The following is a 27329-nucleotide window of genomic DNA, read 5'->3' on the forward strand; positions in this document are numbered from 1 at the left end:
TATTGCAAACACCTGGGTAGCCAGGGCGCCTCTGCCTCACTCCGCTGCTTAGAAGCAGATTCTGCCACACATCCAGGATTATGTAATACATATCTGTCACGGTCCACAGGACCAGGGGACTTTAAAAAATAATGATGACATAAAAACTCACAGTGGTAGCTATACCACGGAACCCTAGGTGAGAAGGCACCGCCACCCGCACACAGGTGCATGCACGCAAGGATGAGTGTTCCGGCCGCACGCGTCCCACACACGGACGCGCACACCTGTGCCTCCGAACTGGCTCTCGGTTCCCGAAGCCGGTTCCGCGGATGCCTGCTCCGGCTCCGTGGGAAAGGCGCTTACGCGGCGGGGCCCCGGGCAGCGCCAGACCCGGCGGGCGGCGGCGGCGTTGGCGCGGCCAGGCGAGGGGGGTTCCCGCAGCCAGCCCGCCCCGCCCCTCGCGCCCGCGGCTCCGCCTCGCCTCGCCATGGTGGAGCAGGGAGACGCGGCGCCGCTGCTGCGCTGGGCCGAGGGCCCCGCCGTCTCCCTGCCGCAGGCCCCGGAACCGCAGGCGGGAGGCTGGGGCCGGGGCGGCGGCGGGGGCGCCCGGCCGGCCGCGGAGCCGCCCCGGAGGCGGGAGCCCGAGGAGCCGGCCGCCCCGGAGGTGCTGCTGCAGCCCGGGCGCCTGGAGCTGGGCGATGTGGAGGAGGACCAGGTGGTGGCCGTGTTCGTGGTCACCTTCGACCCCCGCTCGGGTGAGGGCCGCGCCAGGGCCGGGGGCTCGGGGAGGGTCGGGGTGTCCCCGGGCTTTGGGGGCGCGGGGGAGGGGCTCGGTGCGCGCGCACCTGCCCTCCCGGCCCCGCACCCCGCACCAGCGGCGGCCCGGGGCTCGGGGAAGGACGGGGGTCGGAGCGTCCCCAGCTCCCTGCCTCGGGGCGCAGCCGGGTGCTGGCGCGCGGCCTCTCGGAGCGGCCCCGAGGGCTTTGTTTCAGCCCCGCCGACCTCCTCTCCCCTCCCCTCCTCTCTTCTGAGTCCCAGCCCCACAGTGGTGTTCGCGCCTCTCCAGTGACAGGAGATCCGGTTTGTGGCCGCGTTGGATTTTGTTTTCTTTTCTTGCGGGCTAGAAGGTTTTTCACGTTGAGCGGAGGAAACCCCCCCAGGCGAGCAACCTGAGCTCTCCGGCCTCCTCCTCCCCCCGCCCTGCTCGCTCTAGCTCCCGGTAGCTTCCTCCTGGGTAACTTTCCTAGCGGCCAAGTTCACTTTCTCTGACTGCATTATTTTGAGGAATTAACGCCGGGAGCATTAAGGGATGGGGCTGAGGGATTCTGCTGAAGGCTGATTAAAGGAGAAGCCTCCCCGGATAGGCTGTCTTTCGGAGATGCTTGGAGAATTAAAGTCTTATCCTACATAATCTTAGTCTAGCCACCGGGCAGGGAGGTGTGCATTTTCCGGGTGAGAGTCCGCGGGGGATAGAAAGTGGAAGAATGACCCTGCGCGCGCAGGAAGCCTTGGAGGGTCAGCTAGGGACTTCTGACTCTGAGAGCGACTGTGCTGTTCGGTGTTGGGGGAAGGAAGTGTCATCGCAGGAGTTGTGGTGTCAGGGCTTAAGGAAACCCAGGTGTGACTGTCAATGTCTCCAGGGCAGCTGCTGGAGTGTGGAGTGCCTGTTCGTGCAGGAAAATATTGGCTGCTTTCTGGGATGAGGTGGGATGGAGTGGGGAAAAAAGGGGTTAGGATCTGGAGAAGGGGAATCCAGTGTGGCAGCTGAGGATGGGTTCCAGGCCGGTAGCTTTGGGGTTTTCAGCTGTGGGACACAGGAAGAATGTGAGATTCACTGTGGAGCTCCATTTGTAGGGACAGAGTTTGGGGGGAGAATTCAGGCCTTTGTGACTTCTGCTTGTTCCTTTGCCCCATTTCCATGGCTTTCAAACTTTTTTGACTGACCTATCATGTGAAATTAATTTTACATCACAACCAATATGCTCACATACATACGGTATTACGTAACTGAAACAGACATTTCATGAAGTAGTGCTGACTCCTTCTACATGTAATGCATTCTTTTTTTTTTTTTTTTTTTTTTTTTTGAGGCAGTCTCCCTCTGTCGCCCAGGCTGGAATACGCAGTGGCTCTTTTTTCTTAAGTGTTCATCAGACATGCTGATTGACTCGCATTTGAGATTCCTAGATACCAGTAGTTTGAAAAATATTGGTCTTTTTTGACCAAAGTAACCCGTAATACTAGACAAAAACCAATACTTTGTAACTAATCATATTCCTTATGCCATACCCCATCATTTACAGGTGAACAGCTACCAGCATATGACTTACCCTGGGAAGTATTTCAGAGTAGCTAGAAGGAATGGAAAGGGCACATTCACACGGTCTGATTTAATATTGGTAGCTCCAGTGGTAGAGTCTTAGGGAAGGGAAAGAGAAAAGAAAGTCTTACACTAATCACAGAGTGATAGTTGATAATCTGGTAATTGATCAGTTATTGATATTGGCCAATTGATATTTGATATTATTACACCAAAAGGCTAGTACCTGCCCCCATTCCTTGTCAGTCACAGGCAGTGAGCATGGCTTTGTGAATTTGTGTATACGGAATGTGTGTGTGTGTGTGATGGTTTTCAGACTAAGGCTGCTGTGCAAAGAAGGGATTGTAACAGATACTTAGACACTTTGTGCAGGCATTTTACTATATGCTGTTTGATTTATTCTGATCACTGCTCTGTAATTTGAGGATCATTTATGCTCAATTTATAAATGAGGGAACATACCAGGGATGCTTAGGTAATTTGGGAATATTAAGTAGCCAATAAATACTTGACTGTAAGTCCCATTGTCTTTCTAGTATACTATGCTGCCTGAACCCCTGGCATCTGATCCTTATCCAGGGATGGATGAGGAGGGAGGGAGAAAGAGCGCAGCCTCAGAGGGAGCACTTGTAACTTTTTTTTTTTTTTTTTGGTGGGCGGAAAGCAATCCTTTCCTGCCCATAAATGTGTTTGTCTCTTGTCATCTATCCTAGTCCTAAATGGCACTTTGCATCCTGTAAAAATACTCTGATAGACCTTGTACCATATAATTTTATTTTGTATATATCTTAAAAGTAGATGTAGTGAATGAATGCTACGGAGCTTCTGAGAGCCTCAAGGTTAGCACTAGGATAGGGCCCTCAGAGAGTGTGGGATGTACCCCTTGTGTGATGGTTCCGGTGGAGTGAGGCCCATAGTGGCACAGGGAACTGGAGGCATCACTGGCCCAGCATCTTCCCCTCTCTACTGCTGAGGCAGATCTGCTGTTTGTTCCTATTTAATATTGGCCCACCCAGACTTTTGCCCCTCCTTCACCTGTGTGCGCAGTAAAGTGCATATTGACTTCTTTACCAAAATTAGCGTATTGTTGAAGTTCTTACACAGGTGTGATTTGTCTGCCATCTAGTTTCTCTCGCTGACCTGCCTGCTTAGCCACTTCCCCATGTCTCTCCCACCTGTGTCCTCAGTTTCCACTCCTAGGAGATCCTTCCTCCCCCCACCCCACACCCACCTCAGCCCTCCCCACCCCGTCACTTACTGCCCAGGCCATGGTATTTTGTGCATCTTCCCATGTAATGTGGATAACTGTTGGCATGTGTCCAAATCAGTGTGTGTGCATGAGAGAGAGGGAGAGAGTGAAAGAGGGAGAAGAGAATTCATAGCTGTGGTGCATTCATTAGGAAGTAGAGTAAGAAGGAAAAGGAGAGGTGGATCCTTGTTAGAAGGGGTGTGTGTGTGCGTTTGAGCAGGAATATATGCAGTGATTCTCTGACTGAGGTGTGGAAATAAGAGTAATCCTTTTGCACTTTCAGATACAAGTTTTGGAAAGCTGGGCAGGCCATCTGTGGGAAGAATCAGAGAAAGTCTTAAAGCTTATTTCCATCAGATTCATGGATTGAAAATTATGGTTGTTGAGTCTACAAATGACTTAAGAACAGGGGCTTCAGGTTCAAAGCGAGGCTTACACGTACATTCAGTCCTTATCTGGAGCAGGGGGCCTTAGGGTGGTGGTGCTGATCATCTGGGCCACAAAGCGGCTATTGAAACCAGACCCAGATGCTAACTCTGCAAGCTGGGTGGAAGATGTTGGAAGCCAGATATTGCTTTTTCATTTTGTTCAACCCCATGAGTTAGAGCCTTGATTTTAATTTTACTTTTGTTATTTGGGTTTCTAGTAACATTTTCTCAGTCTGCTTGATTAAAGGAAAGGATATTGTCACACTTGGGGAACACCCCTGCCCCCAGATGGTGGCAAGAGCGGTTTCATCGTGTGGCTGAGGACGTGTGTGTGGGCAGGATGGAGGCCGATGAAGCTTTGAACATACAATGTCTGGGCATCTGTGCATCTGCCTCATTAGACTGTTTCTTTATAAGAGATTAACTTTACACTGCTGTGTTTAGAGTTTTATTGTGGGTGTCTGGGAGAAATTCCTGTGCTCTGTGTGTTTGTATTGGGGCAGTTTGCAAGAGGAGGGGTAAGGTGAGAGGCAGATCACCCGCTGAGGTTTTCAAGATGTTTCTCCCTTCTTCTTGGGAATGAATTTCTACCTGTTCCTCCCTCAGCCCCTAGCCAGTGCCCAGATTACATCTAAACACCTATTTAATGTATCTAAGCGCTTCTATGTTTATGTCAGGTGAGTATATTTAAAATCACACACGCTAATTTTAATCTCTATAGATTCCCTGTATAGTCTATGAAACACAAGCATTTTTTTTTTTTTTTTAAACAATGGAGATGATGGAGGCCCAGTGAGATTAGGGCTAGGTCTGGTGTCTGAGGCACGACTTGGAGCGCTGCCCAGGTCATCTGACTCGTGGCAAATAATAAATGGCTCCAGCAATGGGTGGGAAAGTGACAAAGTAGAATGCGAATGGAAAATTTGGAGGACAATTTTAAGATGCAAAGAACAGTCGTAAGCATGAACAGCTCAAATGCAGGCAAAGAAAAAGCCAGTTCTGATACCTGGCCAGAAAGTCTCGCAGGAAGAGAAACTGTCATGTCGCGATTCTTCTCCTGTATTTACACCAGATGCCAGTGGAATACAATTGTGGTTCATTTGCTTAATCCCTCCATGGCAGAATCTTTCCCAGGTGGTTGGTGATTCACCTGCTTGTGGTTTTCAGGGAGAAATCAGTTTGTAGCCATCTGCTGTGAAGTTAGTTTCTTCTCTTGAAAATTGAGGAGGGGAAAATAAAAATGGTAATTGTAATACCCACCACCTCCTGAGTGCCTACTGTGTGCCAAGGACTGTGCCACATGTTTCAACAACCTGCCCCTGATCCTCCCAACGGGCTTCACCATAATCATGAGAAAAACAGGTGCACCGAGCCATTAAGTTGTCTAAAGTTAGGGCCAGAGCCCAAGTCTACCTGCACCCCTTATCCACACCACACTACCACCCAGTGGAGAATGATATGGGATCTGTGAAATGGAAGGTCTTTCTTTGTAAAGTGAATGCATTGGAATTCAGCCATGGATTGGCATATAGCTGACTTTAAATCACTAGGATTAGCTTCTTCCTGACTCAGCATTCTTTATCCTGATGCTTTTCTCTTTGCCTTGTATGTGCTCTCAGCCTAGGTGGTTTAAAGACTGTTTCAAACCATGTAAGACCCAAAGTCAACTCACGTGGGTTATTTACTTTTCTGGTGTTAGGGTCTGAACCAAATACTCTTTGGAGGTTTCCATCTGTGGGATCTGGTGGCCCCTTTAGGTGGTTATGTGAAGGGAATGTGTTGTTGGGACCTGGAATACTCTTGGTTGCATGTCTTTATTCCTGAAACAGGATTTGTTTTGACTTCCTGATTAGAATCTGTATACACAGATGGGAAGATGCCTGTGGAAAGAGTAGAAGCCCAGGCACGTGCTGGGGTGGGAGTTCCACTCCTCAGGTCAGAGGAGCTGGAAGAGGATCTCCAGCTGAGGCAGTCTCTGGCTAGGAAATGCAGAGCTCAGGAGGAAATGCTCGCTTGGGGGGTCATCTAACAGAGGAAAAAGAAATGGACATATTTCCTATTAAAGAGAGATTGTTTTGGTTCAAGATCATTGCTTTCTCTATTTTAAATATTTTGAGGTGAACTTTCTAGCAGACCACAGTTGCTGCAGTTAATGTCCGTTATCCCTAGGAAATAGTGATGAATTTTAAGACATCTGGGGGTTTGGTCATTTCTCATTTAAACAAGTAGTTTTGGAAGTCAGAGGCAATTGTCAACCTAGATAGGACAGCCTACATCTGGCCTAGCCCGTGGACTTATAAAACCCCAGCTCTGGGAGGCCCTGGTGCACAGAGCTGTCAGGCTGACCTTCGGAGCTGTGGAGTGGCAGGGCTCAGACCATCTGTACATCCTCAGCCAGGCGCGACACTGGCCTTCTGTCTTTCCCTGGGTAACTGAGCTGCCAGCCTCATAGTCTGTTAGTCCAAGTTCCTTTAAACACAGACATATTTGCCTTTGTATGAGCTCAGCACCTGGCAGGCACCATGCTGCCAGGTTGTGCCCCACCAATATTTGTTCAGTGACCAGCTGAATGTCCACAATGCATATTGCTCCATTTGTGCCTCCCGTGGTCGTTGTGTGAATCCCTCCTCAGAAGTTGTCTTTGCAGTAGAGGCTAGGAAGTGCCTATAAGTACCTGTAATAGGCCCAAGTCATGGTGCAAGATGAGAAAGGACACGGAGATGGAAGGAGAGCAAGTTAGGGGAGAAAAGGGCACTTGTCAGTGGCGACTCCTCTCTTTGATGGACTAGCCATGAGATGACCTCTTTTGTTGAATCTTCCAGGCCCCAGCTCCCTGGCTGAGTTCTTAATACAGTGAGGATATTTGGAAAACCTAGAAACTTGGAATGTGAAGACTGAGCCTGGCATAAGTAGCAGTCAGGATGAGTTTCTTTCTGGTATTAAAAGACATCCCATAAGGATTGCTAATTATGCAAAATCACTTTACATTAAGCCTCCTCAAATTCCATATGTAAGCTGGTTTTCATTTGTAATGTTTCTGTAGGATAGCCTCAAGCCCTGATAGCTCTTCATTCCCTATTATCTGTGGTACATTGCCTCAATTATTTTTGGCTCTTGCAAAGTCCTTTAGGCTCTCCTTATGTTTTTACACATTGCTATTATTTCAATTATTTTCCCCAGTTTGTAAGTTGAAATGGTTTGAGAAGTTGAAAGAATAGTACAGTGAAAACCTGTATGTCTTTCACTTAGAGTCCCCGTTTATTGACATTTTGCCCCATTTGCTTTATTCTTATCTAGTCACTCCCCGTATAACATGAAATATGTGTTCCAAAAATCACTGTGCGGCAAAAAAAATCATGAACTAAAAATCTTAGGGCTTCTGAGAAAAACTTCGTCAGTGGCACTTTTTTTTTTTTAAAGATAGAAACCTACCAAAAACTATAGGACAGTTTTGCATATGATAAATGGTTAAGAAATACATAAATACTCAGTAAACATGGAACTGAACCTTTAAAAGACCTGGTGTTTGTATCTGGAGGTGAGTGCTGAAAGGATTGAGCCTGTGAATTACTATGTGTGGTGGGAGGAGGGTTGTCTGAAATCAGAGGCAAAACTGTGACGCTAGAGGTGCATGGCATGGCTCAGAACAAGGTGACCTGAGGTAGCAGGTAGATGCTTAAGGTGGATGTGTTTTGTAGATTCCGACACGGCTTGATTCAGCTGGGTGTAGTTTTTTCCACATTCACTTTGTGTTTTTCATGATTGAAATCACGCATAAACAAACGTCAAATTCCCTAATACATCGATTGCTTTGGAACAGATTCAACAAGCATTATAGCAGAACTGGTTGTAGAGATATAAATAGACTTTTATTTTTTTGCTGAACTATTTGAAAGTAAGTTGTGGATGTCATGGCATTCATTTCTAAATTCTTCAGTATGGGCTGGGCATGAATATGTATACCAATGCCTGTAATAACACTTTGGAAGACCGAGGTGGAAGGATTTCTTGAGGCCAGGAGTTCAAGACCACCCTGGGCAACATGGCGAGACCTCGTCTCCACAAAAAATGAAAAAATTAGCCAGGTGTGGTGGCGCATGCCTGTAGTCCCAGCTGTTTGGGAGGTTGAAATGGGAGGATCATTTGAGCCCTGGAGTTAGAGGTTATAGTGAGCTATGATTGGGCCACTGCACTCCAGCCTGGGCAACCCTGTCTCTTAAAAAAAATAAAATACAATACAATACTTCAGTATAAATCTCCTAAGAATGAGGCTGTTTTTCTACATCACCATAGTATCATTGCCACTCTTAGAGTAGTTAATTTAGGTTAATTCATCAATTAGGGTTTTTTCCATAACTAATATATTTTATTTTTTTAGAGCAATTTTAATTTTACAGAAAAATTGAGCAGACAGTACAGAGTTCCCTTATACTATCTCCCCCTCGCTGTTACACAAATAATTTCCCTTTATTAACATCTTGCATTAGTGTGGTGTATTTGTTATAATTGAACTAATATTGATACATTATTGTTTATTTAGATCCACAGTTTGCCTTAAGGTTCACTGTTGTACAGTTCAATGGGTTTTGAAAAATGCACGATGTTACATATCCACCATAACAGTATCATACAGAATAGTTTCACTGCCCTAAAGATCTGTGCTCGACCTATTCATCCCTCCTTTCCTGTTGATCTTTTTATTGTGTCTATAATTTTGCCTCTCCCAGAATGTGACACAGTTGAAATCATACAGTATGTAGCCTTTTCAGACTGGCTTCTTTTACTTAGCGACGTGCATTTAAAGTTCCTCCATGTCTCTTCATGGCTTGATAGCTCATTTTTCTGTATTGCTAAAAAGTATTTCATTGTATGGATGTCTCATGTTTTGTTTATCCTTTCACCTGTGAAGGACATCGTGGTTGTTTTCCAGTTTTGGGCCATTGTGAATAAAGCTGCTGCAAACATCTTTGTGCAGGTTTTGTGTGAATGTAAGTTTTCAGCTCATTTGGATAAATACAAAGGTGCATGGTTGCTGGGTCATATGATAATATGTTAGTTTTGTGAGAAACTGCCAAACTGTCTTTCAAAGTGGTTGTGCCATTTTATATTCCCACCAGCAATGAATTCCTGTTGTCCCACATCCTCATCAGCATTTGGTGTTTTTGGTGTTTTGAATGTTAGCCGTTCTGATATGTGTGTCATGCTATCTCATTGTTATTTTAATTTGCAATTGCCTAATGAGCGTATGAAAAAATATTCAACATCATATGTCATTTGCCATCTGTGTATCTTCTTTGATCAGGTGTCAGTTCAGATCTTTTATCCTTTTAAAAAGTTGGATTGTTTTCTTATTGTTGAGTTTTATGAGTTCTTTGTATAATTTAGATAACAGTCCTTTATCAGATATGTGTTTTGCAAATATCTTCTCTCAGTCTGTGGCTTGTCTTTTCATTCCCTTAATAGTGTCTTTCATAGATCAGAAGTTTTACATTTTAATGAAGTCCAGTGTATCCATTTTTCCTTCATGAATTGTGCTGTTAGTGTTATATCCGGAAACTCATTGCTAAACCCAAAGTCACCTAGATTTTTCTCATGTGTTATCTTTTAGAAGTTTTATAATTCTGCGTTTTACGTTTTGGTTTACTATCCATATTTTTAAAAATTATTATTATTTTAGAGACAGGGTCTCACTCTGTTGCCCGGGCTGGGATGCAGTGGAGTGAGCATAGCTCCTTGCAGCCTTGAACTCCACTTGAGCTCAAGTGATCCTCCCACTCCACTCTCCCAAGTAGCTAGGACTACAGGCTCATACCACCATGCCTGGCTATCTTTTTTAAATTTTTTGTAGATACAGGGTCTCGCTATGTTTCCTAGGCTAGCTGCTTTCCACATTGAATAAATTTTTGTGAAAGAGGTAAAGTAGGTGTCTAGTTTTACATCTTTGCATGTAGATGTCCACTTGTTTCAGCACCATTTATCGTAAAGACTGTCTTTTCTCCATTGTGTTACCTTTGTTCCTTTGGCAAAGATTACGTCATTTATTTGTGTAGGTCTGTTTCAAGCCTCTGTATTCTGTTCCATTAATCTATTTGTCTGATATTTCACCAATACCTACTCTCTTGATTAATTTTATAATAAGTCTTGAAGTTGGGTGCACTGTTTATCTTCTAATTTTATTTTTCTTCAGTATTATGTTGGCTATTTGGGGTCTTTTGCCTTTCCATGTAAGCTTTGGAATTAACTTGTCAATATCCACAGAATAATTTGCTGGGATTTTGATCAGGATTGCATTGAGTCTATAGCATAAGTGAATATGAAATTCCCTTTGCTCAAATTGCTCTCAAGTACATCTGTTGCATTGACACAAATCCAGTAAGTGATAAAAGTAGAACTGACTATATACAGATCTGGATATGCCTTTTTTTCCTGAACCATTTGAAAGTAAGTCACAGATATGATAATATGTGACTCCTAAATGTTTGAGTATAAACCTTCTAAGGATAAGAACATTTTCCTATATAACTACAATATTATTACTATTTCTAGGGTAATTAACACCAATTCATCAGTTTTTTTTTAAACACATGCATGCCCTTAATAAATCTGTTAATATATATATAATATATATAATATAATATATAAATCTGTTAATATATAATAAATGTAAGAAGGGAAGAGTGGATATTGAAGGACAGCTTGCACACTTGATATACCTAGATTTCTTTTTTTAAAAAAATGCCTTCTATAAAATTAGTCTCTTAAGATACTCCTTTAAAAAATTTAAGATACTCTTTTAAAAAGGAGAATTTGGGGAAACATTAAGCACTGTATTGATCTCATGGAGATTCACGATGCAGAGTGGCATATTAAAGGCTCTGAGAAGTTCTGCAATAGAGGAATGTGTCTAGCTTTGTTTAAGCTGAGATAACTTGGCCAAAAAAACACACATTTCACAAAATTTTGTTTTCTTTTTTTGCAGAAGCCCTATTAACATAAGCTTGGGAAATATTACTTTGGGAATCATTGAGAGTGTCTTAGTTTGCAGTTATGCAAACATTCTTAAAGCAATTCTAGTCCTAGGGATGTAGTAGAAATGTGCATATTGTGATAGTCAAAGTTCAATCAAAGAAACAGAAAAACTAGGAGATACATAAAGGAGTTTGTTGCAGGGATTTGGTTTTATGCAACTGTGGGAGCTGTTAGACAATCTATATAAGGCTGTTATTTGTGTCTGCTGTTGGAGTTTGAAGTCTACTGGGCAGACAGTTATGAAGGAAGAGAGTAAATCTGTGAAGAAGAAGAGGAGGAAGAGGAGGAAGAGGAAGAATAAGAAGCTGAAACTCATGAAGATAGATGGGAACTTGGATCAGGCTGTTACTGTATCCAGCTTTGGTGATGTGGGTGTCTCCTAAGGAGAAGCTGATGCCCTTTATTATGGAACTAAACACACACCTGGCTTAGGAGTCGGAGAAGTTGAAGGAAGATCAAGGGATGGTGGCTGCAGCATCATCAGGGCTGGCTGCTGCCCCTCACCACTGTGGTAAGCCTACAGAGAAGCAGCTATGCAGTGCACCTTCTGCACTGACCTTACAGATGCAAACATAACGTGGCTATTGATTCACTTCCAAATCTCAGCTGGAAGCATACAAAGAAGGGAAATTCTGGGGAGGATAGTTCAGCCCAACCAGGTCAATGCATTACAATGCCACTTTACGCTATTTCAGCACATGGCAAATACAGGATTGTTTACAGCAGTGCCTGTTGCTGTAACTTCACATTGGAAGTAACCTGAATGTGCATCACCAGTTAAGCAGGTAAACTGCTACATGCATATGAGAGAAGTAATAAATGAACAAACTATTGCTACACACATCAGCATGGATGACATAAAAGACATAAAAGAATATAAACTATAATTACATTTGTAGAAACTCAGAAGAGGCTAAGCTAATTCATGAGAGAGGGTTAATGACTTGGAGGCTCTATGAGGGAGGGTTCTGATGTACAAATAATGTTCTTTCAGCTTCTTGATCTGGGTGCTACTTACACAAATATGTTTACTTTGGGAAAATCCATTGAGTTGTACTTTGTGCACTTTTCCTTTTTTAAAATTTTAAGTTCCAGGATAAATGTGCAGATGTGCAGGTTTGTTACATAGGTAAATGTGTGCCATGGTGGTTTGCTCCACCTCTCAACCCCTCACCTAGGTATTAAGCCCTTCATGCGTTAGCTATTTATTCTGATGCTTTTTCTTCCCCTTCCCCACCGACAGGCCTTGGTATGTGATGTTCCCCTCCCTGTGTCCATGTGTTCTCACTGTTCAGCTCCCACTTATGAGTGAGAACATGCAGTGTTTGGATTTCTGTTCCCATGTTAGTTTGCTGAGGATAATGGCTTCCAGCTCCATCCATGTCCCTGCAAAGGACGTGATCTCGTTCCGTTTTATGGCTGCATAGTATTCTGTGGTGTGCATACCACGTTTTCTTCATCCAGTCTACCGTCGATGGCTGCATAGTATTCTGTGGTGTGTAACCACGTTTTCTTCATCCAATCTACCGTCGGTGGCTGCATGGTATTCTGTGGTGTGTAACCACGTTTTCTTCATCCAGTCTACTGTCGGTGGGCATTTGGGTTGGTTGCTTGCCTTTGCTATTGTGAATAGTGCTGCAATGAACATCTTGGCACTTTTCTATACTTATGCTATACTTCAATATAACATTTGGGTAAATAAAGTTTTAAGACACTGAGTAGTCATGAGTGGGCTGGGTTAGAGGAAAGAAGCCAAGTTTGAGCTAGCTGAACCCAGTGATGTGTGGCGTGTGGGTAAACAAGGCAGTGAGTATTAGAAGAAGCAGGTTGGTTGACAGAGCCTATCGAGGTTCATTGTAGCTCTGTCCCAGACTGTCCTGTCCCTTTCCTCTGCTGAGCATATCCTGCCACTGTGGAGGGTGAGGAGCATGTACACAGAGGCCCAAGCAGGGGCTGTTATCTCTGCCGTGCATCAGCAGAATCACCCTGTGGCAGGGCAGGGAAGATGGTGATTCTGTAGACCTAGGGTAGCCCCTGGCACCTTTTAAAGCTTGTTAGCTGTCCTGATGCATGCCACAGGGAAAAAATCCACTGGACTGTGGAGGTAATAGACATGGATGGTAGGGGAAAATATAAGAAAGCATGGGGGAACTTGGTGCTTAAAAAACTCATCTTATGCCCAAGGTCACCCCTCTTTCTGAGTGCTTTTTCTTATCTTTGACCCTGACAAACATAACATTTTCAAAGCTTTCTGTTTTATGAACTCTTAATTCCTTTTTCATGCTTTTCACTTTAGTGAATTGACTAAATGATCGGAATCATTCCTCTTGAAAATAAACTATTTGAACGTGCCTTGGGCTGCTGAGTGTGGGATTCGACAGTGCTCTATGATAACTACCATGTCCTGAGACTAGATTGTATATTCCCTGATGCCCTGAACAATTATCTGAAAGCGCTGTTTGACTGGGATTATTGATGGTTTTTCTAATGCCTAGCAAATTAGGATTTGGAGTGTTAATAAGAAGTTTGTTCTGAAATGAAATCTCACAAGTAGCTTAGTGTTTTGCTTTAAACCCTTTTGAATATGCATGAAAACAACAGGGAGTATTCTATAGTATTCTCTCAAGACTCCAGATAACACTGCTATTGTGTAGTTCCCTGATTCCCGCAGCCTGAGGCATGCTTGTACTTTTAAAATCCTACTTTGGCCTGGGGTGGTGGCTCACGCCTGTAATCCCAACACTTTGGGAGGCTGAGGCAGGTGATTCACCTGAGGTCAGGAGTTGGAGACCAGCCTGGGCAACATGGTGAAACCCCGTCTCTACTAAAAATACAAAAATTAGCCAGGCGAGGTGGCAGGCACCTGTAGTCCCAGCTACTGGGGAGGCTGAGGCGGGAGAATGGCGTGAACCCAGGAGACGGAGCTTGCGGTGAGCCGAGATCCTGCCACTGCACTCCAGCCTGGGTGACAGAGCGAGACTCTGTCTCAAACAACAACAACAACAACAACAAAATCAGCTGGGTGTGGTGGTACACGCCTATAGTCTCAGCTACTCGGGAGGCTGAGGCAGGAGAATCGCCTTGAACTTGGGAGGTGGAGCTTGTAGTGACCTGAGATCGCGCCACTGCACTCCAGCCTGGGTGACAAAGTGAGACTCCGTCTCAAAAAAAAAAAGAAAAGAAAAGAAAAAAGAAATCGCACCTTATCCTCTGTCCTAATACTGATCCCCCCGCACTGTAAGTGCTCATCTCCTCTAGATCTCCTCATTTCTCTCCGGAATCTAATCTCACTGAGGTCAGGGACTTTGTATCTCCAGGTTCTGGCTCAGGAGAAACCAAATAATTAATGATGAGTGAATGAGTCCCAGGATTCTGGAAGCAAGTATCATTGGCCCTTGAAGAAGGACCTCACTTAGAGAGGAGAGAGAGAGGGAGGGAAACAGAGTTACATTGGTCAAAGAGGTAGGAAAAGCACTAAAATAGTATTCTATCATGGAAATCTAGGAAAAAGAGGAGAAATGTTTGAGGAATTAGCAAATCCTACCTAGAGGTGAATGAGAATTTAAAACATGTTTTGGGATTTTTCCCAGTCATTAGTGTCTATAGATAGAATCAAGATCTCAAGGGATTAAGCAGAGAACACAAGATAAGGAAATGAGGGCATAAGGTTAAAAAAACATGCAGAGAAGTGAGGCCACGAAAGGCAGATTTGGAAGTGGTGGAGCAGAAGGACAGAATCAAAGGCAGCATCAGTGTTTGAGGGCAGAGATGGGAGGTTCCTTCAGTGTCCATCTCTGGGTCCTCTGGTGTCACCCCTGCCGGTGATGGAGGAGCTGAGCTCTGAGCATCTCACTGGGTTTGTGTCAGGCTGAGTCAGCAGTCGGTTTATTGAGAAGCCATGTGTGCTAAGCCCTGTACTAACCCATTTTCTTTGAATGATGTTGCATCTTCCTTTTCCTACAGGGAACATGGTAGAATGGTGCTTACCTCAAGATATTGACCTCGAAGGTGTTGAGTTCAAATCTATGGCCAGTGGGTCCCATAAAATCCAATCTGATTTCATGTAAGTACTTCTGAACTGGAGTCTTCTTCGTACCATTCTCCCCATCTCCACACTTTCCCCAAAGCAGAAGGGCTCTTATTAGGAGGTCTTCATGTGCTGTGTGTAAATGCCTTGAAAATACATGGATAGTTTTGTGTTGACATCATTTTTCTAGCGAGATGTCTAGCTTTCATCAGGTTCTCAATGGGCTTCATGACCTACAAATCTTAAGAATCCCTACCTGTAGAGGTTCTCTCACTTTCTGAGAAATTACATGGACCTCACCTGAGGTTTGGTTTTAATGAAAGTGCACAGTTTCAGCCCCGTGTGAGTTAACTGAGGACATCTATGTGTTCAACCTTGAAATACCAGCTTTAAGTCAGGCCATTTTTTTAGTCCTGTGTAGTGGCGCATTCAGAGAGTTTTGTGAGAAGGAACAATGGAAAGACCTTAAGGGTAATGAAGTGGCTTTAATCTCCTCATGGGGCTGAATTCATGACTGATACAAGTGTGAGAAAGAGGAGAAAATAAAACGGCAGCTCAATGAAAAATATCAGAGCCTCAGGAAGTAAGGGAAGAATCAACGTGGTTTATGCTACAAAAGAGAGTCCTAGTTCCAGAGGAGCCTGAAGAGGAATGTTGGTTCTGCTTCTCGCGTCCAAGTCATTAGTTGTGGTGCAGGAGAGAAGAGATGTGTCCCGTGATCGCGGGCAGCTGAGCAGCAGACTTGCCAGGGACCAACTCCCGGCTCCAGCCAGGTGACCCTTGGCAAGTTCTGTAATCTCTTCAAGCCTTGCTCGTCTCGTCGGTGAGGTCAAGTGGCTTGGCCTACTCGTTTCTTTGAGGCTGAGCTTTGTCATTGACAGCCTCGGACACAGTTAATTTGTTTTGTTTAGGATCGCATCTCAGAATTCCTCTCTGATCTTGAGCCACGCTACGTATTTGGTCTCTTCTAGCTATTTCCGAAAGGGGCCCTTCTTCGGCCTGGCCTGCTTTGCCAACATGCCAGTGGAGAGCGAGCTGGAACGTGGCGCGCGGATGAAGTCTGTGGGCATCCTCTCTCCCTCCTACACGCTGCTTTACCGCTACATGCACTTCTTGGAGAACCAGGTTCGGTACGTGGCTTCCGTACATGTGCAGGGAGGCAGCAGGATCCACCAGCTGGTGCATATGGCACGAGCCCTCGGAGATAGCACTTGCGTGCCAGAGCAGCAGATGTCTTTCCAAGAACATCCATGGTGATGTTTCACGCCTCGGGTAGTGTCCTTTCATTTCAGCCAACGTCCTGCATGATGAGTCTTCACTCTATAATGAAAGCCGGGGTATATTCTGCCTTCAGTTTGGATTTAATACTGCCATCACTTTTTTAAATTAAGTCATTTGTTGACAGGTACATGATCTTTGTTTATTCAAAGCCACAATAGTTACCTCCTCGCCCCAAGTTGGCAAAGAAATCCTAAACTTTTTAAAAGCCTACTCTTTTTATTATTGGGATTCTTACTATGATTGGGATAATAGGAAGAGAACTTAAAAAAAAATTTTTTTTTTGGTAGAGACAGGCTCTTACTATATTGCCCAGGTTGGTCTTGAACTCCTGGAGTCAAGTGATCCTCCTGCCTCAGCCCGCCAAAGAGCTGGGATTATAGGCGTGAGCCAAGTTGCCTGGGATAGGAAGATAATTTTTAACAGAAGCAGCAAAACTATTAGTTCCTTTACATTTTTTTCATCATGCAAGTAACCTAATTACATTTCAGATTTTGAGGGGAAAATTTATCCCTAATCCCTGAAGCACTGACAAAATGTTACCACTTCTTTTCTGTGTATGTGTGTACGTTTAAAATACATATTTGAGTATATACAATATATATATTCTTTTATAGTCTATACTTTTAAAATTTATCACTATTTAAACATTTTTATGCAACATAATTGTGATCTTCAGCTTTGAAAGTGTGAACTTTGTTGTTTGTGGAAAAAACATGTTTATTATTTAAAAATTTACATGAAAGTACAAAGGAATTTTAAAAATCCTCTCAAATAGTAACACTCACAGATATCCATTGACAATATTCCATGAATGTGATTGTAGAATACAAATGTCTTTACAAAAATAGGATTAATATTTTATAGATTTAATTTTCTCAAATAGACCGTGTTAATGACATATATTAAACATAATTTTACTTATAACTTCAAGTAAATATTTTTTCACAGTAACATATACTAGACATTGAAATATTCCTCCAAAATTAAGAAGAAAGATTATGAAAAATGTGACAATATGTGACAAAATGTAACAATTGTTTACTGAGAAACAATATATAAACATTAAAATTGATCAGGAATGGTGGCTTATGCCTGTAATCCCAGCACTTTAGGAGGACAAGGAGGATCAATTTAGGAGGATCAGTTGAAGCCAGGAATTCAAGACCAGCCTGGGCAACAAAGCAAGATTCCAACTCTACAAAAACAAAAAAATTTAACCAGGCATGGTGGTGTGCACCTGTAGTCCTAGCGACTTAGGAGGCTGAGGTGAGACGATGGCTTGAGCCCAGAAGTTCTGAGCTATGATTGCGCCATTGCACTGCAGCCTGAGTAACAGAGCAAGACCCTGTCTAAAACATACAAGTAAATAAAAAAATAAAATTCTTGAATGGTTGAATTTTACCATCACTTACTTTTCTTTCTTTGAAGGGATCTTGCATGATCAGTACTGTTGGCCTGTTCCCTTTATCCTCAGCTGGTTGTACAGTTCTTGAATGCTTTCTTCTTCCCCTCAGGATGCTATAGATATTGTTCTACTTTTATCTGAAATTAGTCATTTTGGAGAAGTTTCTCCATCCAGATGCTTGTAGAGTTTATCTTTGTCTGTGCTGTTTCTGAAATTGCCAAATGTTTTGTTTTGTTGTTTGTTTTTGTTTTTTGAGACGGAGTCTCGCTCTGTCACCCAGGCTGGATTGCAGTGGTATGATCTTGGCTCACTGCAACCTCTGCCTCCTGGGTGCAAGTGATTCTCCTGCCTCAGCCCCCTGAGTAGCTGGGACTACAGGGGCCCGCCACCATGCCTGGCTAATTTTTTTTTTTTTTTTTTTTAAGTAGAGACGGGATTTCATCATGTTGATCAGGCTGATCTCGAACTCCTGACCTCGTGATCTGCCCGCCTCGGCCTCCCAAAGCTCTGAGATTACAGGTGTGAGCCACCGCGCCCGGCCTGAACTTGCCAAATGTTTATTAGTTCATATCAGAATGTTCTGGGATAGTTTGTCCCCTTTGCTCAATAGATAGGTCTTTTATTTTTAATTTTAGGAACTTTTTCTTCTGTAACAAAATATTTAACTTTTGCGTTCTGGTTTTTCCTTCTCCAGGAATGCCTGTCGTGCATATATTTTCTCCCGCATTGTCTTCTATGTTTGTCATTTCGATGATTCTTTTAATAGCTCTTTATTGCTGGAGATGTCCCATACATTTACTTGGTTATTCTCTGTGGCTGAACATGCAGCATGTTTCTATTAACTGTTTATTTTTTTTTTTTTTAGCTGCTCCTCTACCTTTTGGAGCTGTGGAAAATACATTTGCACATATATCTTTTTCTGTATTCAAAATACTTCCTCAGTTTTTTCTTTTTTGTCTCAGAAGTAATATTATGAAGCTCTAAAAAAGACCATTTTATTGGGGTTTTGACAGTTTTAAAACAATATTATTCCTTTTAAAAAGCTAATTTTCCAAGTAGGCAATACAGTCTCATGGTTCAAAATCCAAAGATTTTAAGGTGTTATTTTATTAGTTAGGGTCCTGGCTAAAAGGCAAGAACAGAGGCCCAAAATTACTATGGCCCGATTAAGATAAAAGATTATTGCTCATGTCATAGCATAGGGGTAGGCAGGTGGTCAAGTTAGGTAGCCTGCTCTGTTCCATACAATTGTTCAGGGACCCATATTCATCTCTTGTTATTCTACCATATCCTAAGAATGGTTTTGTATTGCAAGGTGCTCTTTCCCAAATGTTGAAAGCTGCTCACTGCTATTATGTTTGCATTTCAGCTCATAGGGAAGAGGGAAAGACTAGAATTTACATATCTCACTTCTCATATTCCATTGTCAAGTTCTCAATCACAGAGACACACCCAACAGCAAAGCAGACTGGGAAGCATCACTACTAGGTGGGTGACCCTGTGACCAGTTAGAACTCTGGGGCATTGGTTACAGACAGGAAGAAGGGAAGGCTTGACTTTGAGAAAAAGTCAACAGCTTCTGCCTCAGTTTGCCCCTCTGTCCACTCCGGTATCCATATGTACTCTTCTTCCCACTTGTAAAGGCCATTCCTCCCACCCCAAAGGAGACGTCATAGAGTCTCATTCAGTTCATACTCCCAGTCTAAAATCTAGGATTTCTCTGTGGTGTGCAGTAGTTCTTTACATTATAAAATAATAGACAAGTCCCTCTAGTCCCTACCTCCCAAATGCAATAAAGGAGGTAAGGTAGGAAGCACAATACAAACTCCTGTTTGGAAAAGGAAAGAATGAGAAATATGGATGGTCACTAGTTCATAACAACAGTGAAATTCTGCTGAGCAGGAATTGCAGAGTCAGTATGCTGTTGGTTCAACTTTGGTTCTGTTGTGTAGAATCACCTGTCCATTTTCCTCCATGGTACTTGGCTTTGTCTTCTAGAAGATTCTTTCTTCATTTTCCTCCATAACCACATCTGCAGTGGGCATTGGAGAACATGCCCTTCTTGAGGCTGTATAGCTTTAGAACACCTTTCCTGCTGGTATAGATTTGGAGGTCAAGAAGTCATAGGCTTTTATAAGCCAAGCATGTGACAATACATGTCCCTCAAAAACTAAATTGACTTCTGGTTTGCTTCCAGTCAGTTCCAGGTAAAAGTATCCATGGCCAAAGATCTTCTTTGGGTCATGGATTTTAATTAGCAGACTGAATTATAGTTACTGGCTTTTCTTTTTGGCCCATCCCTTTCTCTCTCATTTTCATAATGACTTCCTTGAGGTGATTCCCTAAATCTGATCTTTGTAAATAAGCGGACTCCCTTGTCTGCCCAAGAATACTAAACTGCAGACGTTCATAGATGCCCTGAGAGAGACTCCTGTCTCCTGCTTTTAGGGTACAGTAGCATTGACTTTTCCAGCCCTATGGGGTCCCAAATTGTTGAAATCTCAATAGATTTATATTGCCAAATTTAGAACACATGACCCTTAGTAGGCTGTATTTTATTCCATTTTTCCTTGCAATCCAGCCAGTTCTTCCTTGTTTTTATCTTACTCTTGCAGTAGCTCGCTAAAAGCATACAAGGGGCAGTCAGCACACACCAGCATTCTATTTCCAACTGCTTCCCCTTGAAGCTACAAATTCAGAGGACACAGGGTCTAAAGTTCTTGAAGTTTTAGCAGATGTTTTGCTACAAGTGTAACAAGGGTTGCCAGCTTTCTAGTCTGCAATATCTATTTTCTCACCACCCTCCCCTTCCAACAACAAAGCCAGTGTCTCCATATGGTTTTTGATACTGTAGTAACTCATTTCCAGGTATCATTTTTGGCTTTTAGAGTATAGGCTACGTTGCTATAATGAAGAAGAGACCCCCAATACCGTGACACAGTAAGATAGAATTATAGCTTTTCCAGCATGGCAGTCATAGTAGTTCATTGTGGGTAGGTGGTTCTGTTCCACTGGTCATTCTTGGACCCGAGTCATTCAGTCTTACCGTATGTCATTTTCTAGAGTGTTGTCTTATCCACATGGTAGAAGCTGTCTGCCCATTACATTGTCATTTTCCAGCCTATAGGAAGAGGGAAAGACCTTGGCTCCATGGAATGTGAGCAGAGGTGGTATGTTCAACTTCCGGGATCTGGAACTTCCGGGATCTGGAACTTCCGGGATCTGGAACTTCCGGGATCTGGAACTTCCGGGATCTGGAACTTCCGGGATCTGGAAGTTGAACACACCACCTCTGCTCACATTCCATTGACCAGTTCTTGGTTACTAGACACACATAAGTAGCAAGGGAATCTGGGAAATGTGGTCTTTAGCTGGGCATCCATGTGTCCATCTAAAATTTGGAAGGTTCTGTTACTAAAAGAAGAGTGTGGCAGACTACCACTCACATAAAGTGAAAAATCTTCACCCAGTTCCCATATCCGTCCAAATCTCGGTAATCATAATTCATTTCTCATGTATTATCTCAAAGTGTGTGTGTGTGTGTATATACAAATACAAACGTATATTCATACTGTCTCCCTTTTCTTGCAAAAGATAGCATGTTATTCGTGTTGTTTTGCACCTAGCCTTTTTCATTCAACAGTATGAAAGATCTCATCAGTACGTTGAGAGTTTCTTCCTTGTTTTCAGCTGTGTCATATGCCTTGTATAGAATAGCATTTATCAAGTTCATTATTGATAGACATTTGGTTGTTTCCAGTCCATTTCCTGCTACAAATGATGCTGCATTGAATATCATGCATTTCACACGTGAGGGGTAGATTTGTATATTAAATTTTCCGAAATGAAATTGATAGCTTAAAGGATATATGTATATATCATCTTAATAGATCCTGTCAAATTGCTTCCCATAGAGGTTGTACCATTTGCATGCCCAGTAGTAATACAAGAGAATGTCTGTTTCATCACAACATTGCCAACACAAAAATGAAAGTTTGGGAGTTTGGACATTCTAACCTGATGGATAAAATAACCGTGCATCAGTATAGTTTTAATTTTTATTTTTCTTATAAGTGAGGTTGAGCACCTTTATATATGTTTGAGTCATTTGTATTTCTTTTTCTGTGAACCATTTCTAGCCTTTGCTACATTTTGTTGTTTAGCTTTTCTTAATTTTTTTTTTTTTTTTTTTTGAGATGGAGTTTGGCTCTCGTTGCCCAGACTGGAGTGCAATGGTGTGATCTCGGCTCACTGCAACCTCCGCCTCCCGGGTTCAAGCGATTCTCCTGCCTCCGCCTCCCGAGTAGCTGGGATTACAGGCATGTGCCACCACGCCTGGCAAATTCTGTATTTTTAGTAGAGATGGGGTTTCTCCATGTTGGTCAGGGTGGTCTCTTAACTCCCAGCCTCATGTGATCTACCCATCTCGGCCTCCCAAAGTGCTGGGATTACAGGCATGAACCACTGCGCCCGGCCTTTTCTTATTAATTTCTAGGAGTTTGTTATGATAGGGAAATTTTTTCTTTGTTATATAAATTGAAAACTTACATAACACTTTATCATTTGTCTTTTAACATTACCTTCTTGTCATATAGGTGTTTTTCTTTGAATTCATTCGTCTTTTTATGGCTTCTAGATTTTGAGTCATAGCTAGAAAGGTTTTACGGCTTGGTGATTAAAGATGGCTATAGGTAACAGAAGAGACTTGTATGACAGTATGAGGAAAAGAAGGAAGCACAGTTAGATAAGCTCAGGTCTAGGTTAGGATAATACTTGAATATGGCAGCCGCTTTTACATGAATTCACTAGTCTTCATTTCTGCAGCACTTAATCTGTGTTTCGTATTTCTTCTGACTTCTGATGTTCCAAACCTATTTTTGCCCTCAGTATCTCTAAAGAGTCTTTTAACGATTATTTCTTGTGAATCAGAAGATATCGGAGAACTATTTCATAATTTTAAAAATTAAATTAGAAAAGGCAAGAGGGACTGTTGTTGAATAAACGGGCCTATGACTCATAACCACATTTTACCTTGCTCAGATCTTGATCCAAATCAACTGTGAAATAGCGTTTGGGGGACAGTGGCTATATTTTGAATGTGGACTGGATATTTATATTAAGGCATTATTATTGTTAGGTGAGATAATGGCATGGCGATTATGTGTTAGTTATTTAAACAGATTTTATCAGTTAGAGATGCCTTACAAATCATTTATCAACAAAATGTTATGAGGTGGGATTTTCTTTAAGACATTCTAGGAAAAAAGTGGTGATGGTAGGGTATAGGGTATAGGTATAACCAGATGGATCAAATATTATTGAAGCTAGATGATAAATACATCCGGAGGTGGAGGTTGCAGTGAGCTGAGATCGCGCCACTGCACTCCAGCCTGGGCAACACAGCGAGACTCCGTCTCCAAAAGGGAAAGGAAAAAAAAAGGATTATTGAGGTCATTATGTAAATTTTGTAACTTGGTAAATTAACCTTTCCAGTGTATCATGAATTATAGTCCTCAATATTATTGTGGTTTCACAGCATTTCAATATATAGATACATCACAATTTATTTAACTGTTTCACTGTTATTGGGGTTTTAGGGTGTTCCTTATTTTTTTCACCACGGTGCACATCAGCATCCTTATGAGTAAATGACTGTTCACATCTAGAAATAGTTCTTTAGGCCACAATCCGAGAAGGGGAATCATTGGATCAGAGGATATATACAATGTACAATTTAATACAAGCTGTAAGTTACGCTTCATAAGGTGGTGCCATTGTATCCCTGCACCAGCAGTAGAAAATGGGGGTGCTTATTTTTCTGCATTTGCAAAGCCAGGAACTAGGAGGCCATTTGTTCAGACAGATACATACATATACACACACACACACATATACACATATATACACATACGTAAATACACACACACACACACACACACACACACATACACATATATATATATTTTGAGACAGTCTTGCTCTGCCACCCAGGCTGGATGCAGTGGTGTGATCTTGGTTCACTGAAACCTTCACCTCCTGGGTTCAAGCAATTCTTGTGCCTCAACTCCCCAGTAGCTGGGATTTTTAATAGAGACAGGTTTCACCATGTTGGCCAGGCTGGTCTGGAACTTCCGGCCCCAAGCGATCCGCCCACCTCACCCTCCCAAAGTGCTGGGATTATAGGCATGAGCCACCACGCCCGGCCTGTTCAGACCAATAATTAACACACCAGAGTGATGAAGTGTAATTGTCGCACGAAGGCATCTCTGATTCTGATTGTGGATGAATTACTGGCGGTGTGGTAGGGACAGGCAGGGTCAGTATCATTGGGCATCTGCATGGCCACATATGGCTGTGTTTTATCAGTGAAGGAGCTGTGGGCTTAAGGAGAATCCCAGTGTCTCTGGCCCAGCAGCCTATGGCTTCAGATTAATAATACATATTGAGGTTGTTCTCTAGTTTTTACAGTGTCACGGCTCTTGGATGGTTTCCATAGGTGGTTTGGCATACATTTCAGTGTGGTGGTTTCTCAATTTCTGCATTCTTGTAGGTAAGTTCACCAGGAGGGGCTCCTTTGACATCATCTTTGAAGACTAACTTTTCCAGCACTCTGAGTCTTGTTTCAGTACTTTTCGGTCTTTCTTGATACTGTGGTTTGACAATCTTGTTTGTTGCAAAATCTGTAGTGTGTTTAAATTTTAAGGCTTTCATACAACAGTTGCTTAACATTCATCCAGGAACTGCCAATTTATGTTTGTGTCTATGTTCAGATTCCATATTATTGCCTTGTTCGGTCCCATCAGTCAGTAATATCTGAGTAAAAGGACAGAATCCTCATATTAGTTCATTGTCTAAAGGACTCTAATTTTTGTACCGAACTTTTCTTTAGAATCGTGATTCAAGTATACAGTTTAATGTAGTCAAACAGAAAAGGCAATTGAGCAGCAAATCAGCAAACAATAAACCTAGAAAATGAAAAAATATTACCTTGACACAGCCCCCTTTAACACAGAAAATGTAGTATTAAAAATATAATGAAATGATTCTCAGTATTTTTAGGGAAATTTGATCCTAATGAAATACCTTTGAATGAAAAAATATAAATTACCCCTGACACAGCCCCCTTTAACACAGAAAAATATAGTATTAAAATATAATAAAATATTCTCAGTGTTCTTTTTAGGGAAATTCCATCCTAATAAAAACACCTTTGAACATAATTGCCTTTGTGTGATTTTTCTGTGAATCAAACTTTGATCAGTTTGACCAACATCCCTAAAAAGTATCTGAAATTGCCATCTTTTCAGAATAGTCAGACACAGCTTAGACCATGGGTTTCCTGTCTAGCTCATGAACATTTGTAAAAGTGAGCTAAATGATTATAAGCACCCTCCTCCCAACTAGTTATTTGTTATAGGAGGACTACCTCCTTGTCAAAACTTAAAATGCATAGAAGCCCTGAAATTGGAGCTATCATCCATCTTATATTAGTAATCATTTTATGAATATAGTGATGATTTTTTTTCCTTTTTAAAATATAAATTTGTCTGAAGGTCTGTTGTCATCACTTTGACATAAGAGCTGTAAGTCACTCTGGAGTGGAGATGGTTGGAGAATGGAAGGCTATAGTTGGTTGATGAAATCTTGACTCTGAACAGTTTGTGTCATAGTTTGGGGTAAGCCACTGTGGCAGTTTGCAGAGGCAGTGTGGCAGCGGGGAATGCCTATTTTTAATCACCGCTGTTCCAGGGCCAACCATAATTAGGGATGTTTCCCTTGCTCAGTGAAGCTGTATTTTGCTTTTTGTTCATTGATTGATGGAAATTGTAGGACACTGAGAAAATAACGATGGGCTAAGAGGGTTTTGGTGCCTTTTATTCCTCCCTCAATTAGGGCTTTTCCGGGCCTGCATAACAAAGTGCCAAAAACTGGGTGGCTTAAAACAGCAGAAACAGCAGAAACATACTGTCTCACAGTTCTAGAGGCTGGAAGTCCAAAGTCAAGGTCTCAGCAGTGTGAGTTCCCTTTGGGGCTATGAGGGGGAATCCGTTCCAGTCCTCTCCCCTAGCTGCTGGTGGACGCTGGCAATCTTTGGGGTTCCTTGGCTTGTAGATGCATCATCCCAGTCTCTTGTCTTCATGTTCACCCGCTGTTTGCTGTGTGTGTGTGTCTCTGTGTCCAAAAGTCCCCTTTCTATAAGGACAGCATTCATACTGGACCAGGGCCGGCTCCAGTAACTTCATTTTAACTCCATTACCTATGTAAAGATGCTATCCAAATAAGTTCCCATTCTGAGTGAGGTGCTGGGGCCCCATCTTTTTTGTGGGGACAAAATTCAACTTATAACACCCCCATTAAACATAGTGACAAACAGTCCTCACAGTGCTCCTGAGCTCCACTGGGGGGCAGGATTCTCCACTGTCCAAATGGCCCAGGGTGCTGCTTTCTGGGGTCTGGGGTCTGGGGTCAGCCAGCAGGGCCAGCCACAACCAGGCTCTGCGACCCGAGCCAGTGGGGCGGGCAGAGAAGAGATTCTGATGCTTTTTATTTCTTTATTATTATACTTAATGCAGAAATTATGAGCCCTGGTGATATCCAGTAATAATTGTTTTCTCTTATTTGAGACATTGGGGGTAAGCTTCTCCGTATTCTTCCATAACAACAAAGCAAGCAGGCAAGCGTGAGTTCTCTAAACAAAGAGCGGCTTTAAGCAGGGAATTTTAGGCTTCCAAGCTGGCCCTTCACACAGGAAGCAGCCATTCTCTGGGAAGTGGCACCCAGTCTCCAGCGTACCTTGCTCAAGAACAATAGACATTAGTCATAGTCTGTTAATTCTGCCTGTTTCCCATGAGAAAAAGAATGTGTTCCATGGTGCTGTCAGGGAGTTTCAGGCCCATGTTTGAACTTTTCCTAAGGATCTTCTGTAGCATCAAAGGAGGTGACCTGAGCAGCCTCCAAATGGGGATCTTTGGAGTATGTCAGGGCCTTTGCCCCTGAGCGTTACAGCCCTTGATGTGGGCGGGGGGTAGGAGTGGTAGCAGAGCTATGACCAGGGCTGTTCTCACTGTCTGTGTGTGTGTGTGTGTGTGTGTGCATGCATGTATGCATGTGTGTGTTTTTCCGCAGGCACCAGCTGGAGATGCCAGGACATTACTCTCATCTGGCCGCCTTCTATGAGGACAAAAAAGGGGTGCTCCATGCTGGTCCCGGCAGAGGCAGCAGCCTGCCCCCTGTCTACTGGCTGCCTTCCATCCACCGATACATGTACCCTGAGATGAAGGTGAGGTTGGCCCTCCTTTTCTTACGTGATACTGGATCTGTATCTGGGAATGGTAGCTGTTGATTAATTTTTAATGAATAAAAAATTTATGTCTTTGGATCATACAAAATACTTTTCATAGAGCAGAGTTGCAACATAAGCATTTGGTTTGTTTAAAACATAAAGCAAGTTATCTTAAACAATATGCTTTCTAGACACTTCTGTAATCATAGTATAAAGGCATGATAGGCCAGTTGTGAAAAGATGGATTTAATTCTGTTGATTGCTTCTGATATTTTAACACCAGACATTTGAACTAGAGATGAAGAGTTCGATGAATATAAGTACG

The 27329-nt window shown here is 42.8% G+C and overlaps 1 protein-coding gene across 2 annotated transcripts in view; it reads left to right on the forward strand.

Annotated features, from left to right (window-relative positions):
- The first annotated feature begins 463 nt into the window (after positions 1-463).
- DENND11 (DENN domain containing 11) overlaps positions 464-27329 on the forward strand; it is a 47765-nt gene continuing 20899 nt past the window's right edge. For both annotated transcript variants that reach the window (XR_747622.2, XM_010359818.2), the window contains exons 1-4: positions 464-737; positions 14972-15071; positions 16007-16165; positions 26848-27001. Coding sequence is in view for 1 of the 2 variants with exons in the window: in XM_010359818.2 (XP_010358120.2) it covers positions 470-737; positions 14972-15071; positions 16007-16165; positions 26848-27001 (681 nt within the window). In the remaining variant the exon portion in view is untranslated. The remainder of the gene's footprint in view (positions 738-14971; positions 15072-16006; positions 16166-26847; positions 27002-27329) is intronic.

This window comes from Rhinopithecus roxellana, chromosome 6 (genome assembly GCF_007565055.1).
Source record: "Rhinopithecus roxellana isolate Shanxi Qingling chromosome 6, ASM756505v1, whole genome shotgun sequence".
NCBI classification, from domain to species: domain Eukaryota; kingdom Metazoa; phylum Chordata; class Mammalia; order Primates; family Cercopithecidae; genus Rhinopithecus; species Rhinopithecus roxellana.